The 16,967-nt window shown below is 32.8% G+C and overlaps 1 protein-coding gene across 1 annotated transcript; it reads left to right on the top strand.

The window, feature by feature from the left end:
* The first annotated feature begins 623 nt into the window (after positions 1 to 623).
* Positions 624 to 6,908, top strand: LOC148600716 (uncharacterized). Its single transcript, XM_088555289.1, has 4 exons — positions 624 to 4,316; positions 4,651 to 4,803; positions 6,221 to 6,333; positions 6,765 to 6,908. The coding sequence occupies exons 1-4, from the start codon at positions 4,123 to 4,125 to the stop codon at positions 6,830 to 6,832; spliced, it is 528 nt and encodes a 175-aa protein (XP_088411415.1). The 5' UTR covers positions 624 to 4,122; the 3' UTR covers positions 6,833 to 6,908.
* The last annotated feature ends 10,059 nt before the right edge of the window (positions 6,909 to 16,967 follow it).

Here is a 16,967-nt window from a genome sequence, read left to right as displayed (position 1 = left end):
AAAATATCTAGTGGTTACTGGTATACAGTTCATTAAACATGGGACAATATGTTATTATTATTAGAACTGAGAATATCATCAGATTTAGTAAAATTAGAATTTAAAGAATATTAGACCATTATACACTAGAAATACTGTGAACAAATTCCCTTCATATCAAATGGACAAAAGTAAAACACTTGTTGGGTTTTCTCCCTTTTGGAGTCCTCCAACAGTTAATGTTATATTCCTTCATGTACATTAACATATAATACCAAACTCCCAGTAAAATTTAATCTAAAATCCTTAAGCAGTTTAGGAAGGAATGAAAAATAAATAGCAGGTTTTAACAAATTAAGGTCTTACTAACCACTTCCGTGTCAAATGGCCACCCCCTTTGTAGTACCGAAAACACACTGAACCTAGAAATATGCATTGCAAGTGCATTCTTTATGTATATTCTGATAAAAATATTCAAAATGTACCTCAAATTGTGTACATGTACCGGTACTTTAAAATCATATTCGTAATTTACTACAAAAGTATATGAATATTGTAAATATTGTTTACATGTGTGAGTAATTTGCCTCCATGCTGTCAGTTAGCAGAAAAGGTAAAAATGTTGATTGCAGTATATTTTATTCATGTGAATTTTGCGAAGAATTTCTACTGTATTAGTACAATTAGAATAATGATTTTAAATTGCTTAATTTCCAAGCTTTGCAATGGTATGCAACTTAAAGGTGTCATTTATCCTGGGAATTCGTGGTTAGTGAGACCTCTTACAAAGACAAAGTTATGGCCGTGACTGATCGCACCAATGAATTAAGTTTAACACCCTACAAAATTAAGAATGTATCCAAGAAGTTGTATTCATTAGAAGGACTGGATGGGGGCATGCACACATGGACGGATGTACACCAGCAGTTTTATGTCTCCTTCCATTTGGCTACGGGGAACATAAAATAAAAAAAAATCCTAGATCAAAAGAAACAAACAATTCACAATGTCATGGCATTTGGTGGAATTTTGTTTTAGTTAAAAGTCCTAAATGAGAAAATTGACCAATGTTTGAATGTATCCAGTGACTCTAGTCCCATTATTCGAAAATGTAAAATCCAAACAAGTAAAAATCAAAACTGAGCTTTCGCTAATAACCTGAGAAAATTACTTTTCAACTTTTCGGGCAAATATGATAAATTGCCCTCACCATTTTTTATGAAAAAAAGTCTCATAACTAAAAACGGAATTAACAGCTGCTCCACAAGCGCATGATACGCCAGCTGTCTTGTGAAAAACAGCATAATTAATGTTTAAAGGATAACATGTACATTTTAAAGGATGTAAAGTATATCCTGATTCATTCCTTATTCCCACTCCATGTGAAACCCGACAATTGCTAAAAAAAACATGCTTACTATAATACCGAGTTGAAGTAATAATTCTGATAAAGGGAGACAAGATTTTTGCAATGAAAATAGTGCATGTTAATATATAAACTTAAATTTCAAAGCCCCAATAAACAGAAAGTTAAAATGAATGTTCTTTCAGGTATCCTGCATAGAATTGATATGAGGATTATCGATACGTCAAAAACATGGCTGCCATTACTACAAATACAACACTTGGATCAGACAGTAGTTTTTTTGCATATATCTCCAAAATCATTTGGTTTAGCCAAATTCTGACATACATGTAGTGTAATGGTGTTCATTGTGATGACATCTTTCGGTGGTCAAATGTCTGTAAAGCCGTTGGAATTATTGCCCCTTTTCAATGTTTTTATTGGCTATTTTTAATGTTATTCTTTCAAAAATATTCTCCTCTGAAACTACCAGACCAATTGGAACCTAATTTGGTATGAATGTTTCTTCAGGTATTTTGCATAGAACTGATGTAGGGATTTTTGATTTGTGGAAAAACATGGTTGCTGTTACTAAAAACAGAACAAAGGGGTCAGTCAGTAGTTTGTCTCGTAAATCTTTAAAACCGTTAGGTTAAGCCAATTTTTTTTCAATTGCTGAAATGATCCTTATAATAAGACCTCCAGAAGTTACAAGGGATCAAAATTGTCAGACAACTCCATGTAAGAGGTGTTGCCTTTGAAAGGTGAAAAACGACATTTTTATTCTATTATACAGATTTCCGCCAATATCCTAAAATACTGATAGAAAGAAAGAAACTTTCAGTTGCTGAAATGATCCTTATAATAAGTCCTAACAAAGTTTTCTTTGAGTTAAATTGATGGGCAACTCCTTGTTTGTCGTTTGCGCATGAAATCCAAAAAATCAACCAGATGAGTGATTTAGGCTCCTGATGGCCTTTTGTTTATTAAGGCCAATTACTCGAAGTTTTAAAATCACAAATCCCCACAGAGCTTTCATCAATGTAAAGAAACTATTCACTAAAGTTTCATTTGATTACAGAACAGGTTTAAAGACTTACAGAAAATTGTCCAATTTTTGAATGAATAAAATCCCAATTAAATCTAACTAGAAATTAGATATTATTTCAAACCAGGTCACATCAATCAAAAGAAAGAATTCATCAAAGATTCTCAAAAATTGGTGAAAGCATTCTTTACTTATTGATCGAAGTGTGAGCGACTGCCAAACGGACACTGGTGCATGTATATCATAATACACCTGGCCTTATGAGAGGGGCTTATAAAAATAAAAAAAAAAATGAATAAAAAACAATTAAAAAAAGATTCTCAGTATTTGTGACATACTTTTAAATATGAATATTAACTTTGTTGCAAGTGATTACTTAAAGCTTGTATAAATTTACATTTACATGTACATTTTGTACCTTTGGTTTTCAAATGAACTGAAGATTAATTTCTAAAAAATAATATTATATTTAAAATGTTCAATGAACAGTTTAACAAACAGCAGGAAGTAAAATTTACAAGAAAAACCTGGAGTGAGCTCTCTTCACCTCTGCATGGTTTCTGGTTCTTTACATCAATGTCTTTAAAGTCTGTGTTTTATGAAAATCCTGAAAGGAGAAACAATTATCCACAAAGAATCAGGTACAAATACAGCTTTGAAATATAAGGTAATATTTGTTGAGGGTTTTTACTAGACTTTAGTTGAAGATTAATAAGTGCTTTAATGAACACTGAAAGCCTGTCTGAAAACTAAAGAACCACAGTACATACCTTTTGTACATGTATGGTATATACACAGTATTGATAAAATTTTGACAGAATTGATAGAATCCTTATTTGGAGCTATAGTTCCAGAAAAAAATTAAACATACATGTACATGTATGTATGGGACTACTAACAAAGTTGACTGCTTACACAGCAGATCAAGGGGTTGGGATGTAGGGCCTGGAGTTTGTCACTCCTCCATGTTACATGGTAAATAATGTCCAAGCATCCTAGCAAAATTGCCGCAAATTGCAAAATCGATTGATTTTTGCCTAACCGATGGGATCATGGCCTTTCACCAGTCTGACAGAGAATCAATGTCTTTTTGTTTTCGTTTTATCCATTTTCTTGCATAGTCCTCGACGGCATTTAAGAAATTGTTTAATCTTTTCATAGATAAGTCTTCAATATGAAGTTCTTTTATCGTGGCGTTCAATGTTACAAAAGTTCTGAGCTGCTATATGTACGTCGCATTGTGTTATTTTTACAGTCGTTAGAATTTTTTTTTTTATTTGCAAATGACATAGAGGGTCATACCGCTGGTATATATTGCAAAATCGTGTAAAATAGAATTTTATCTCTACACGAAGATCAGAGGAATTTGACTTTACTGGATTGCGATTATGGTCATTACTAATTTACTACTAACAAGACGATTTATAAGCCATACTAATTGTATTAACAAGGAAGATGACGGACATTTAAACATACGAAATCTGTGTTAATAATGTCGGATTTTTTTTTTTGTAAATGGTGCATTTTTAACGACAAATTGTTCGAATCTTTATGCCTTCATATTAACAAAAAAAAAAAAAAAAAACATTTTTAAGTACAACACTGCCTTAAAACCAGGCAGAGGCTAATGATTTGTGCATCTTTAAATTCAAACTATTTCTTGATTTGGTATATTTCACTTTGACAGTTAAAACTTTATCTGGAAATCTGATAAGGCGACATGTTTGTCATCGAAAGCTCATAGTTGTAAATGTATACGGCGATAATGTTGTCTCTGTATGTGCTTTCTGTGTTGTTTGGACTTTCTATCTCGTCAAACGAACTTGATTGTCTAACACCATTGCAAAAACGCAACTTAGGGAACATTGCTGTTGAAAAACTGACCGCGAACGTGCAAGAATTTATCAGACGAAACAGAGATGCCCACGTTTCCAATCAAAACGAGTAAGTTCTATTTTATAACGAATCAGCAAATTAATGATTTAACTAAACCAAAAAGAACACAATATGAAAAAAAAAATAAACAAAAATGAAATGATTCAGTTCTACATTAGCACTTTCAAATTTCAATGAATTGCATTATGGAATTTTCTCTGTAATTTTTACCGATTACAATCCATCTAGTCAAGTTATTTAGATTTCGATTATTTTCCTGTCATTATTGTTTTTTCATAATTAATGTTTAATATACATATTGTATTATGGAATAACCGGTGAAACAAATGTTAACGTGTTCTGATCATCTTTGACTTTATGATTTGTTGTTGTTTTTTTATAGGGACAATTGGTGTTGTAAAATAAACCCCGTCAAAACGGTTGCCTCAACTACCTCCCAATTGTACTATACAAAATCTAGTCATGATCGTAAAAGTTATACGAGCTGTGGATTTCTGTGGCTTTCACGGTGTGCAAGGCACCACACATCATACTCGTAAGTCTATAGAATCTTATATTAATAAATAATCACAGTTAAACTATATTTTGCACAAGTATAGACAGAGTAATCAAGAGAACCGAGGTTATAGCGGTAATCAAAAGAATGTAATCCAGGGACAAAGACCAGACATGGAAAACACACATACACAACAAATAACATAAAGCAACTAAAATCATACATACAAAGTAACAAAAGTAAATGAGCAACTCGGACTCCACTAAAAACTGGGAGCATGGACCAGGTGCACCGGTAGGCTAAGCGTCCTCTGCTTTTCTAGAAACACTCGCCGAGTTGCTCATAAAAAGTCAAGTCCGGGGTAGACAAACGAGGAAAGGAAAAATATGACCCGTTGAATAAATCATTTTTCATGGTGTTGATGGATACGCCGTAACGATCTACGAGTTCATAGACAGCTAAAGACAGTGGCGTACACGGATCATTTTTCTTTTTTGCATTTGTTTTTACAGTACTTTTAGGAGTTGTCTATAATAATTTAAACAGTCCCACTTGTTGGCAATATATATATACAATATATATACAAACAATTCTGATGATAAGAACAATACTGCCTTCAGCAAAAGAAGGATTATGCATGTAATAAACGTCCCGTAGTGGTGCAAACTTGTCATTTCTAATATATAAAGGAGCAGAGAATTTCCTAGCGAGAATGGATTTTTTTTTAAATTCGGTTTGAAAAGAATTTGTACTCAAATTATTACTATTAAATAAAAATAATTCAGAGAATAATATCGAATTAAAATATCTATTTTCCTTTATCAATCTTTGAATATATAAAAGACAAGGAAAGGAACGTCGAAACTGAATTCCATTCAAGATATTATATAATTTTCCTTTTCCGTAATTTAGGAACAAAAAGAGGTATTCAGTGTTTATTCAAAATACCTTACAATAATGCTTGCCATGTAAATCATATGCTTATTCGGTGGTGTCCTTACATTTTCTTTATATATATATATATATATATATATATATATATATATATATATATATATATATATATATATATATCCTAGCTGGCTGAGTGGTCTAGGGCGCTGGCCTTTGTGCAGGCGGTGTTGCCATAGATGTCACAGAGGTACGAGTTCGAGTCCCGCGGAGGGAACGACCAAAAATTTGCATCGCAAATTTGACAGTTCTAACATCGTTGGGAATTTTTCAGACCTTTCTATATGTTTACATATCTTCCCTGAATCAATTTGATCCGATGGAGCAGTGTAGCGAATAGCGTCGTCACATTCTGAGACGTTGTATATATATATATATATATATATATATATATTGATCGATTGTTGATAAGGTTTTATTTTATCATTTAAACTCTATATGAGCAATGCATTATTTCATATACATTTTTAATCTAATATAATACAGTTCTACGTTACATTAACAGAACAAGTCCCCAGTACAAGGTGACGTACACTTACAGAGAAATTCCTACAACATGCCCAGATGACCAGCTAGTTTGTTGCAATGGTTATACAGAAATTGCAAAGCATTGTTTACGTTAGTATTGATTGTAGCTTCCAGAGACATGTTTTTCCTTTAATAAAATATTTTATAAAGATTTACAGAACCTTGATATCAAAGACATTGTGCTACATTTGTTTGTTACAAAGTATTTCGACTGAAGTACTACTGGTCATTATTTTCATCTTTCGTTTGGGTGTACTTTTTCAGTATAAAAAATAACATATTTAATTCGTTATTTACCACATCGGATTTATTTGAATAGTTATTTCGTAATTTTTCAAGCCAGCGTCAGACAATTACGGAGGTATAATCCAATCATGTATAATGCAAAATGATGCACTACATTGTAGCTCACAGCATTTTCTGTGTGGGTTTTTGTTTTAATATTATTTCCATGTCAATGTAAATTGTTGAATAAGAATAATTTGTCTCCAACTTAAGTGATAAATAACTATCTGTTTCAGCCAACGACAAACTGAAGGACATTCACAAAGATTTGATCACTCTAGCAGGCCAGGGAGTATTTGGCTGAGGTTTTCACAAAACACTGATTTAGTAAATTAGTTACCAATAACAAAATTAATCAATTAAATAAGTTTTTAATATCAGGTCTTGTTTACAAATATAATGGACTCAATAGCTTGCTCGTTCCATAACCGCACGCTGTATGTACTCTTACTTAGCCGTTGCAGTAAGACGTGACTAATACATGCAGTGGCAATGTCTGGATTTAGACATAAAGTCAAAACGAATACATGAAGCTTTAAACAATTATTTTTTTTTATCTGTAGCTAGGAGTAGATCTAGAGCTGAAAATGTAACCGTTATTGAACTTCCCTCTGTACAAGTCAACATTCCGAAAAATCTAGCAAGCTTAACCATTAAGAACCTAGCTTTCGATATGAAAAATGATTATAACCTAAGCCTTTAGAACTAAGTCCATATTTCTATTTGAGGCGTTCAACCCATTATACGTTTTTTTTTATTTAAACACCAACTAGTGTAAACAAACCTATATTAGCAATCAATTGATTTATTTAATTCGATATTGATTTGACACCACACCCTAAAACACTTGAAGATACATGTCCGCAAAAAAAAATCTATTGAACAGTTATTGGAATAGGAGTATCGAAAGAGTAATCAAGGGAACTAAGGTTATAGCGGTTATCAAAAGAATGTAATCCTGCCACAAAGACCAGAAACACAGATTTCCCGTCCTTTTTTTTCTGTACAACAATTATCTCATTGTTTCCAATCGAAAGCTATACAACTCTGACGCAGTTCTATACATATGCTTTCAGTTATTTTTATTTGCATCAATACAAAATTCATTGTGAAATTGGAAAATTTGTTCAACCTTTCCTGTACTGTGTGAAACTTAAGAAAAACCAAATTTTATTGTAATAGGAACCACTTATTGTAGGGTCTTTTGTATTTAATGGTACATAACGCTTATTAGAAATTTGGTTTAACTCAGCTTCTGGTGCAGGTTCTCGCTGTTTCGTTCAATTGAATATAAGTTGCTTGATTGGCGGTTTCGGGCTAAACCAACAGAGTTTATTCTATTCCACATCCAAAATTTTCTTACTTAATGCTACCAGTGTATTATAATTTGTCTTTGTCTTAGATTTTTATTATTATAAACTTCATTCGGGAATGATTGTTTGCCTTCATACCAAGACATGCACGCATTGAATAGTGTGGCATTGTCTAACTGCATTATCAGCCATTTCGTTACCTTCGATGTTTTAGTGAGTATCAATTTGCTTATTAATACTCAGGTGCGTTTTCGTTGAATGTTTTATTTTATTTTATTTTATTTTTTTGTTCTCTGAATTTTAAGATTGTTTACGTATTACTGAATAAAAATAACTCGTCAAACCCTAAATGCTTAACAGTTCAAGGAAAAAAAAACGACAGTGGTTGGTCTCATGGTTAATAAGAAAATAATTTATTTCTTAACAAGCGGACCTGTATATTGCAATTTTACTATAGCCAGTACTTATCTAACAGGATTGTGCAAATCATTGTTTAATCACTAACAAGCTCTATTCATTTGTGATTGAAATTATATTCTTCAATTACCGATATAGCATTAGTTCCCTTGATTGATCGTTCAAATTAGCAACATTGCCGATTTTTTGTCTTGTATTTCAGTATTTGGAATGATAAATCAGTAACTAAGATACGCGAAAAATTAATGAATAAAATTTTCCTATAATAAATGTTCAACTTTCGGATGGAGATGTAGCCCTCTGTCCATCTTATGTAATTTACATTTTGGTATTCAGTTGTTGGATACACTACTTTCATGTAACCTTGGAAATTAGGATAGTTACAAAAATTTAATAAAAAAAAGGAAATCTGTGAGCAACATATCAGTAGTGATATCTCCGGTTTCTATCGCGATATAAAAGCCTTTTTTTTACAAAAAGGAAGATTTCTTAGTAGGACAAAAGAGTATGTTATATACAACATATCTATAAGGAATTTATTATAATGTAGCAGTAACCTGTGATCGATAGTAGAAGAGAAAGCTGTGCTAATTACCACTGTTTATTGACATTTCAAATTATTTCGGCTCCAGGAAGTAGATGTCATATGAATCGACCAACACATCCAAGGTACATGTTGGTTAGAGTAAACCAATATAAGGCCATGTATAAATTAATAGCAACCTGTGATTATTTGTAGCCGAGAACAAATGTGGCAAACTTATCGTATATTACCATTATTAAAGGAAAATTCGACAATACGCAACTATCCTTTACGATGCATCATTCATATTGGAAGCTTAAAACAATATTTTCAGAATCTGTGGCTAACAGTACCGTGAAGAATAGCACAGAATTTATGTGTATTACCTCTGCATAAGACAAACAAGTAAAGTTTCGTTTAGCAAACAGAAAGTAGTTGTCAGGAAGTACAAGACACATCCTAGGATACTTATACGACGCTTAATACATTATATCAGCAGCCTGTATTAACAGTAGTCGATAAAAATATGAAAAAATGTCCATCTTACCACTGTATAGAGACAATTTAAGTTTCGTCAGCAAACTACAAGTAGATGTCATATGAGTAAAAAACGAATCCTTTGATAGAGTATATACACAGAAAGCTTTGTATAAAATAACAGCAGCCTGTGATTTACAGTTGCTATGGAAAGGATGGCAAAAATATATCTTACCACGGTACAAAGAAGTTTTGAGTAATCACAACTAGCAATTTTAAGTACGAAAATACATCCCACGATACAGAATATTCAAATAAAGCTTTGCACAAATATTGACAGCCTGTGATTTACAGCAGCTAAGAATTTTGTAAGGAAAATTGTGTTATTGAATGACTGAGATTAGTATACTCGTCCTCTGAAAAGGGGGGGTGGTAATAACTACGAATCTCAAACACACACACACACACACACACACAATTGCGAGATCACTTGTTGTCGCCTCCTACTGTGAGCCTAAAATCTAGTTTGCTTCTTGTATTTGCTTTGTGTGATTTTGTTTTGTTTTTTTTGTTCTTTTGTTTTTTTGTTTTTTTTTTTGTTTTTTGTTTTGTTTGTGTTTTGTATGTGTAACTAGATATGTGGCAAAGTTGTATTATAAACGTTACGTTAAGCGTCTCTTCTCCAATATTACCTTTTCATATATTTAACGATTATGTAAAATTGAGTGGTAATCATGGTCTTACAAATGTAGCTAATAAATTTGCAATAAAGTTTTTTTGTATTTGAATCTTTGACTGATTCGGGTAATCATTACCTAATTGACATTTAACTTATGTTTGTGTCGACTGTCGGGAATTTATTGGGACCATGGTTAGGCAAATAACCTTTGATATATCTGTTGTATGGCTTCGTATTCGTTGAGTAACCAGCAACTATCTTGCTACATCCCAAAGAATGGACCGGGTTAGAATTTCTTACAAATCATTATGCCTTTTTAATATATATATAAAAAAGATATCGTGAAACGTTACAAATTTACTAGCGTATAGCCTACAAGCAAAATAGTAAATACATTCAAAGGTCACCAAAAGGTTTTCAAAAAGTGTAAACGCACCTTCAAGTAATCTCAGAAAGGCTCCAAAACAAAAGTAATGAAATCTAAGGTAACAGAACGATAACAATTCTTCAAATGGACATATTATTTTAATAAGTTGTATAAAGGGTAAACTATAAACAGAATCGTTTAAATTAATATCCCAATAATCTGTTAACATTCCAAAACATTTACACAATTGAGCCAAACAAATTATATAATATAAGTATTAAAACATATGCTATGATATATATTAAAACTTGATTTAAACGGCTTTTTATGAAGTTTCGGTATTCAGAATAAGGTCGAAACGTTCAGGTGATCGGTGTAAGAACATAAAATAAAAAAAAAATCAGCTGATATAAATAGTTCTGTAGTTACTTCACTTTCTGGTACTGGAGTTATCAATCGCAATATGTATTTATTCCTTCTTCCGCGAATTATATGATTTAAACCAACGAATTTGACTGAAGCACAAATTTGTGAGAACACTTTTGTACTTTTTTCTAATTCTAATTATTGTTGTAAATTTCGGTATGTTGTAAAGGTTGTACAAGCGGTAATTATTGTGCGGTATTATGACAAACTTTCAGTCAAGTTTAAAATTTGTCTTTTTTTTAAAACAATATTGACCGATTGATCAGAGCTTTGAACTAAATTATTGAAATATGTCAAAAGAAGGAGTTGACATGGTGCATCATGTGTCTGTTTAGTACAGTACTCTGCAAAGTGTCAATTGTTAGAACTAGTCCGTGCAGTAATGACAGCGAACGTGATTTATCTGAAAAAAACATTGGTGATAATAACAAACTTCCTTGTTGAACGACACGAAATTAATGGACAAGAACGCGATTGGCTAAGCTTATCATACTGTACAATTCAGGACTTGTCTGTTTAGGGTCAGGTCGTCCTTCCCCACCACGCAATAATCTAGTTTCAATTATCTTACATGGAGTCATATTTCTTATTCAGCGCGTTGTTATCAGCAGAAGTAGACTGGATAACATGAGCTATACAAACAAGGAAAATCAGCAATTTAATTTGTTTTAAATTTAGATTTCAAAGCAGTGTTTGTTAAATAATAAATTTGAATTGTTATATTGCTATACACCTTTACACTATCAACAGCAGAATCAAATTCTTTTAGGACATTGTATGATATCGGAGGTCAACTATGAAATGCAGTTTGTTTTACAAAAAAGCATAGACAATTTTCGCCATGGTATTTCCAGTCAAAAATTGATTGTCAGGCCCTATGCCAGTCCGGGTGTCAAAAGGATAAGCTCACAGCAGCTCTAACCATGTCGTAAAAGGAGACTTAATGGGAATCAGAATCATGGCGGGGGAGAGGGCGCTAAGCCAACAGAGCAACCAGGTTGTCTGCCCCAAGTGGTTGCATGTATGCTACATATTGGGGTTGTCAGGACATAATATGAAAGAAATGATCGCAATCCATATTTCACCGTTTCAAAAAAATGCAACGTTTCTAGCACGTTAACGAACCATCCTGTTGTATTTGACAGAAGAAGGTGCCTCGTGTTCTTTACATGGGCCAAATTGCTCAACCTTACCCACCCTTTCAAATCTAAAAAAAAAAGAAAGAACTAAACAAACAAAAAAAAAAAAAAAAAAAAAACACAAGAAACTCGTCGACCTAATTACCTTAGTGTTCTATCCAATGTTTCACTTCATCATCATATCATGATAATTTTATCTTTCATTTAATGTTACTTGTCCGGGAAATAAAAATATGCTTTGGCGATAGACAGCAATCAATTAATCAACCTTTAGAGTCAGTGCCACTTGAAAAGAAAATGACACATCCTTTTCAAAACATCATAACATTAAACAAATCAATAAACAAAAACTCGACAAATTTGTGCTGCTCGGTGGTATTGAAAGTGTGTATACTAACACAATCAATTTAAAAATTGGTTATAAATTATTCTATTGACATCAGATCTAGAATTATTGAAAATTCAGCTGGTAGTTTGAAGTAATTCAATGACAAAATGATGATCTATACACACACAATGCAGAGAACCGAAAAAATATATATTACACATACAGACTGGGGATAATGAAAAGAAGAAGTCACAAAAACAAAAACAAAAACAAAAACAAAATAAAACCAAAAAAAAAAAAAAAAACAAAAACAAAAAAAAAAAAAAAAACAAATTAAAAAAAAACAAAACAAAACAAACGCATTAGAAATATGAACTTTTACACAAAATTGGAGACATCAGTGTCTACGGAAAGGGAAGCATGACCAGATTCACCAACGGCACTCTTTATATTACAAGTGAGTATTATTCTGTAATAATCAAGCAACAATAATGTAGTTACGCGAGTTGTCAAACACTATGCACTTTTTTCATTTGAAAATTGTGGAAAAATATCCAAAATTGACAAAATTATATTAAGGTAATGCAAGTTCATCTTAAAACTATCGAACAGTTTTATTGGTTTTTTTTAACCGCCAAAAATTTATCTTGAACTCAATATCACAAAAGCAATAAAGCTGGACATTTTGAGAAAAATCAGTGGAGTTCGTACCAATACGAATACTAAGATTTCAAGAGAAATATAACTCATATCTCTCTCTTAATGCTTTTACACGATAGCACGATGTTTCCAAATAACATTTACATCAATCAAATTATATGTCTCAAATTCACATTGATGTTTTATTTTAAAAAAGATCAATTGCTCAGTACTGAAAAGATTGATGTTTACGACCTGTATCATAGAACGCAACGGATCAGTTCACTGATAACAAACTAAATAAGTTTCCTAAATTGCATGGTGACGTGCACAGAGATCCTATCTAATAATGACTTTCAAATTTACATTTTGATACAAAGGGAAGCTATAAATCAATATTTCCAAAATTACAGTCATCAATGAAGTAATACAAAGGTTTATGGCAAGTATGCAATCCTATATTTTTATCTGTTTATGTAAAAGGAAAAGGAAGGTAATCAGGATTCGAACAGTACACAAAAGAAAATCATCATAGCCTGACGACTAGACAGGGAAAGAATAATCAAGAAAACAAAAAAACAAAAACAAAAACAAAAAACAAAAAAAAACTCGGAATAAAGACCAGACAGTGAAATAAAACACACAACGAAGAACACGAGATAACGGAAATAACACGTACAAGTTAGTTCAAGGATACAGACACAAAGTAGCAACTCGGACTCCAACAAAAACCGTGGGAACACGATGCTCTTACAATGTCAAGTCCTGGGTAGACCAGAGAGAAAAAATTAAAGTTTTGACACATTGAAATAATCAGTTATCGTGGTGTAGAAAGATACACTGTAACGAATCGCAAGTTCAAGATGATAATAAATCGTCTGTAGTGATTCCAATCTTGTAGCAACATACATCTGTTCTAGCAGCCTAAATTTAAGACGTATATCATGGGAAAAAAGGTTTGCATGGTAACGAGCTCTGGAATATGGTATGAGTTGTGATATGAAAACTACATAGGCAGGTGACGAATGAATATAGCGACAGATGAAAGAAAATGTGACAATACAGAATGAGAAATCGCGTTTGTCGTGTAGTTTTGTCTTGCATTCTCATTTACATCAATCCATAAGTATAAGGCTAAGATTAAAGGCTGGCATCTCCGAATCTGTAGTGTTCTTTGTCTCAACTTATCTTTGGTAAATGTGATGTTTAAAATCCCCTCAACTAGTAATGTTTAAAGTTAATACGACATCTACATAGCGGAAACTGAAAATGAAAAATCTACTGTAACTATTGTCCTTCTTTTAAAACCGATTAGTTACGAAGTTATTATCATGAGAGAGAGGTAGTAGGTCAGAAAGGAGCGGAAAAAATTTCGTTTACACTGGAATGTCGACCGTTTGTTGAAAACGGCGTCAACCACACTTGACGAATATGTTGTTGCATGAGATGTACGCACGCACGCACGCACGCACGCACGCACGCACACACACACACACACACACACACACACACACACACAAACACACGCACACAAACACACACACACAGGGCATGTGTGTGTCAACGCAATGCGTACAAAAGAACCTAGACTCTATTAAAAGTGGGGGTGCAATTGTGCATTAGCAGATTTCTAGAAAAAAAAGTTTCTCATAAAAAGGGGCAGAGGACATGAAACTTTGATCCTGTACACACATATGTTTGTTTGTGGCAGATACGACCATTGCGATCCTACAGCTCTCAATGACTACCATAACATGTTTAATCAGGTAACAATATAACCCTTTTCGACAAGCTTTATTTCAAGAGGTTAAGCCAATACATAAAGTCAATTGATGTTTGGAAAATTATGTTACTCTTACGTTTTTTATTTGAATGCAAAATATGTTACCCTAAACCATGAACAAATTGCTAAAATTAACATAATTTTCAGTGTCAAAACATCCAGCGTAATAACGATTCAGTCAAAGAGTAATCAAGAGAAAAAGGATTCTGGTGGGATTCAAAATAATGTAATCCAGGGACAAAGATCAGACATAGAAAACAGACACACACCACAAAGAATATAACATTACCAAAATTATATGTACAAAGCAACAAAAGTAAATGAGTACAAATAAGTTCTTATTTTGCATGAGTATTATCTTGTATTCATCATTCAGTACTTTCACAATATTGATACTTCGAAGTTGCTGCACGATTAAATGGTCTCCAATTTGTTATCACCCGACAGATAGTTCAAGTGCCTACGTGATAAACCATGAAAGATAATTTTCATATACGACGTTTCAGGATTTGGAATCCAGTACAAGAACGGAAAATCAAAATCATCGTCTTTTGTAAAAAAAAAAAAGTATGAAAAATATGTTAGGCTTTTTTTTTATTGTTTAAATCTTCGTTGGAGAGTGTGTAGCACTATAGTTCTTACAAATTTTAAATTCGTCTAGATGAAACTCTGATAGTAAACATTGGATGTAACGCGTCTCGAAGAAAATAAAAATATAAAACAAAATGTTGTTTTGAGCACTTGTTCACCTGTACAACAATATGCCTGTCATGTATGATCGGCAATAATGTTTTGAATATATCGTAATCTTTGATAAATTGCCATCGTTTTTCTTTATTTTCTTGCATGGACCTCAAGAATATTTATAATAATGTTAAGTTTATTTTTCCAATTTATTGAGTATGAATCACGGAATTCGGGACCTTTAGATCCGTGGTCAACGATTTCTATATCACAAATAATGATTTGAAGCGGAATCAAAATATTTGAATGTAATTAACTTTGGCAAGAATATATAGGATAGGTATACGGAGAGTTATGGACTAGATTTTAGTGCGAATTTGATGAAGTTTAAGAAGTTTTTGAATGAAAGGATGAAATTCGTTGTCACATCATGTACCAAGGTGAGTAGTGACTCCTAGGCCTTGTTTATATTAAATGGTTGTCGTATGTAATCACATCATGTACCAAGGTGAGTAGTGACTCCTAGGCCTTGTTTATATTAAATGGTTGTCGTATATAATCACATCATGTACCAAGGTGAGTAGTGACTCCTAGGCCTTGTTTATATTAAATGGTTGTCGTATATAATCACATCATGTACCAAGGTGAGTAGTGACTCCTAGGCCTTGTTTATATTAAATGGTTGTCGTATATAATCCTCATATTTACGTGATTGTTATATTGATTTGAAAGATTTCACCTGTCATTGCATCCTAGATATGCCAGTACATTATATACTTACCTATACAGCATTTATTTTCTTTCTTTCCGTAGTTTTCACAGGAACACGACTAACTTAGAAATGGACATGTTTTGGTGTTAATTCGTTTGTTTAATCTTTCTTGCATTTCACTGAAATATACTAGAGTGCATCAGTTGCAATCTAGTCCATAGATAAAGGTAGTTGATTTCCAAGCTAAAACACCATGTCTTCATTTGGGAACTTATTTTGTCTGTGTTAGGGCACTAGTAACGATAGTACCGGTAATAGTAATGCAGCATGTAGTTATGTAGTATTAGTATTAATTCCGCGTATTGATATTGTGCAGTATGTTTATTTTCAATCTAATAGGACTAGTTTCTTTTTTGGAACATCATTTGGTGAAGTTGAACATATTTAGACCTTTATATATATATATATACAAACGTCTCAGAATGTGACGACTCTATTCGCTACACTGCTCCATAGGATCAAATTGATACAGGGAAGATATATAAACGTTTATATATCTTCCCTGTATCAATTTGATCCTATGGAGCAGTGTAGCGAATAGAGTCGTCACATTCTGAGACGTTTGTATAATATTGATTTGTTGTTACATGCATCATTGATTTGATCCTCTATCCTACATAATAACACCTTAAATGAACTGTCTCCTACTACCATACATCGTGTACTAAGTTACAGCCCTAGATTAATCCTACGAGGAGGAATGACACGGCCAGCGAAAGCTATATTTTTATATAGCCTAGCTGGCCGAGTGGTCTAGGGCGCTGGACTTAGTGCAGGCGGTGTTGCCATAGATGTCACAGCGGTACGAGTTCGAGTCCCGCGCATGGAACGACAAAAAATTTGCATCGCAAATTTGACAGTTCTAACATCGTTGGGAATTTTTCTAGACCTT

The sequence above is a fragment of the Perna viridis genome, chromosome 12 (genome assembly GCF_037379345.1).
Source record: "Perna viridis isolate PV_CMFRI_1.1 ecotype Kerala chromosome 12, ASM3737934v1, whole genome shotgun sequence".
Taxonomy (NCBI): Eukaryota; Metazoa; Mollusca; class Bivalvia; order Mytilida; family Mytilidae; genus Perna; species Perna viridis.
The sequence above is the reverse complement of the archived record's forward strand: the minus strand, read 5'-3'. Positions and strand labels throughout refer to the sequence as shown.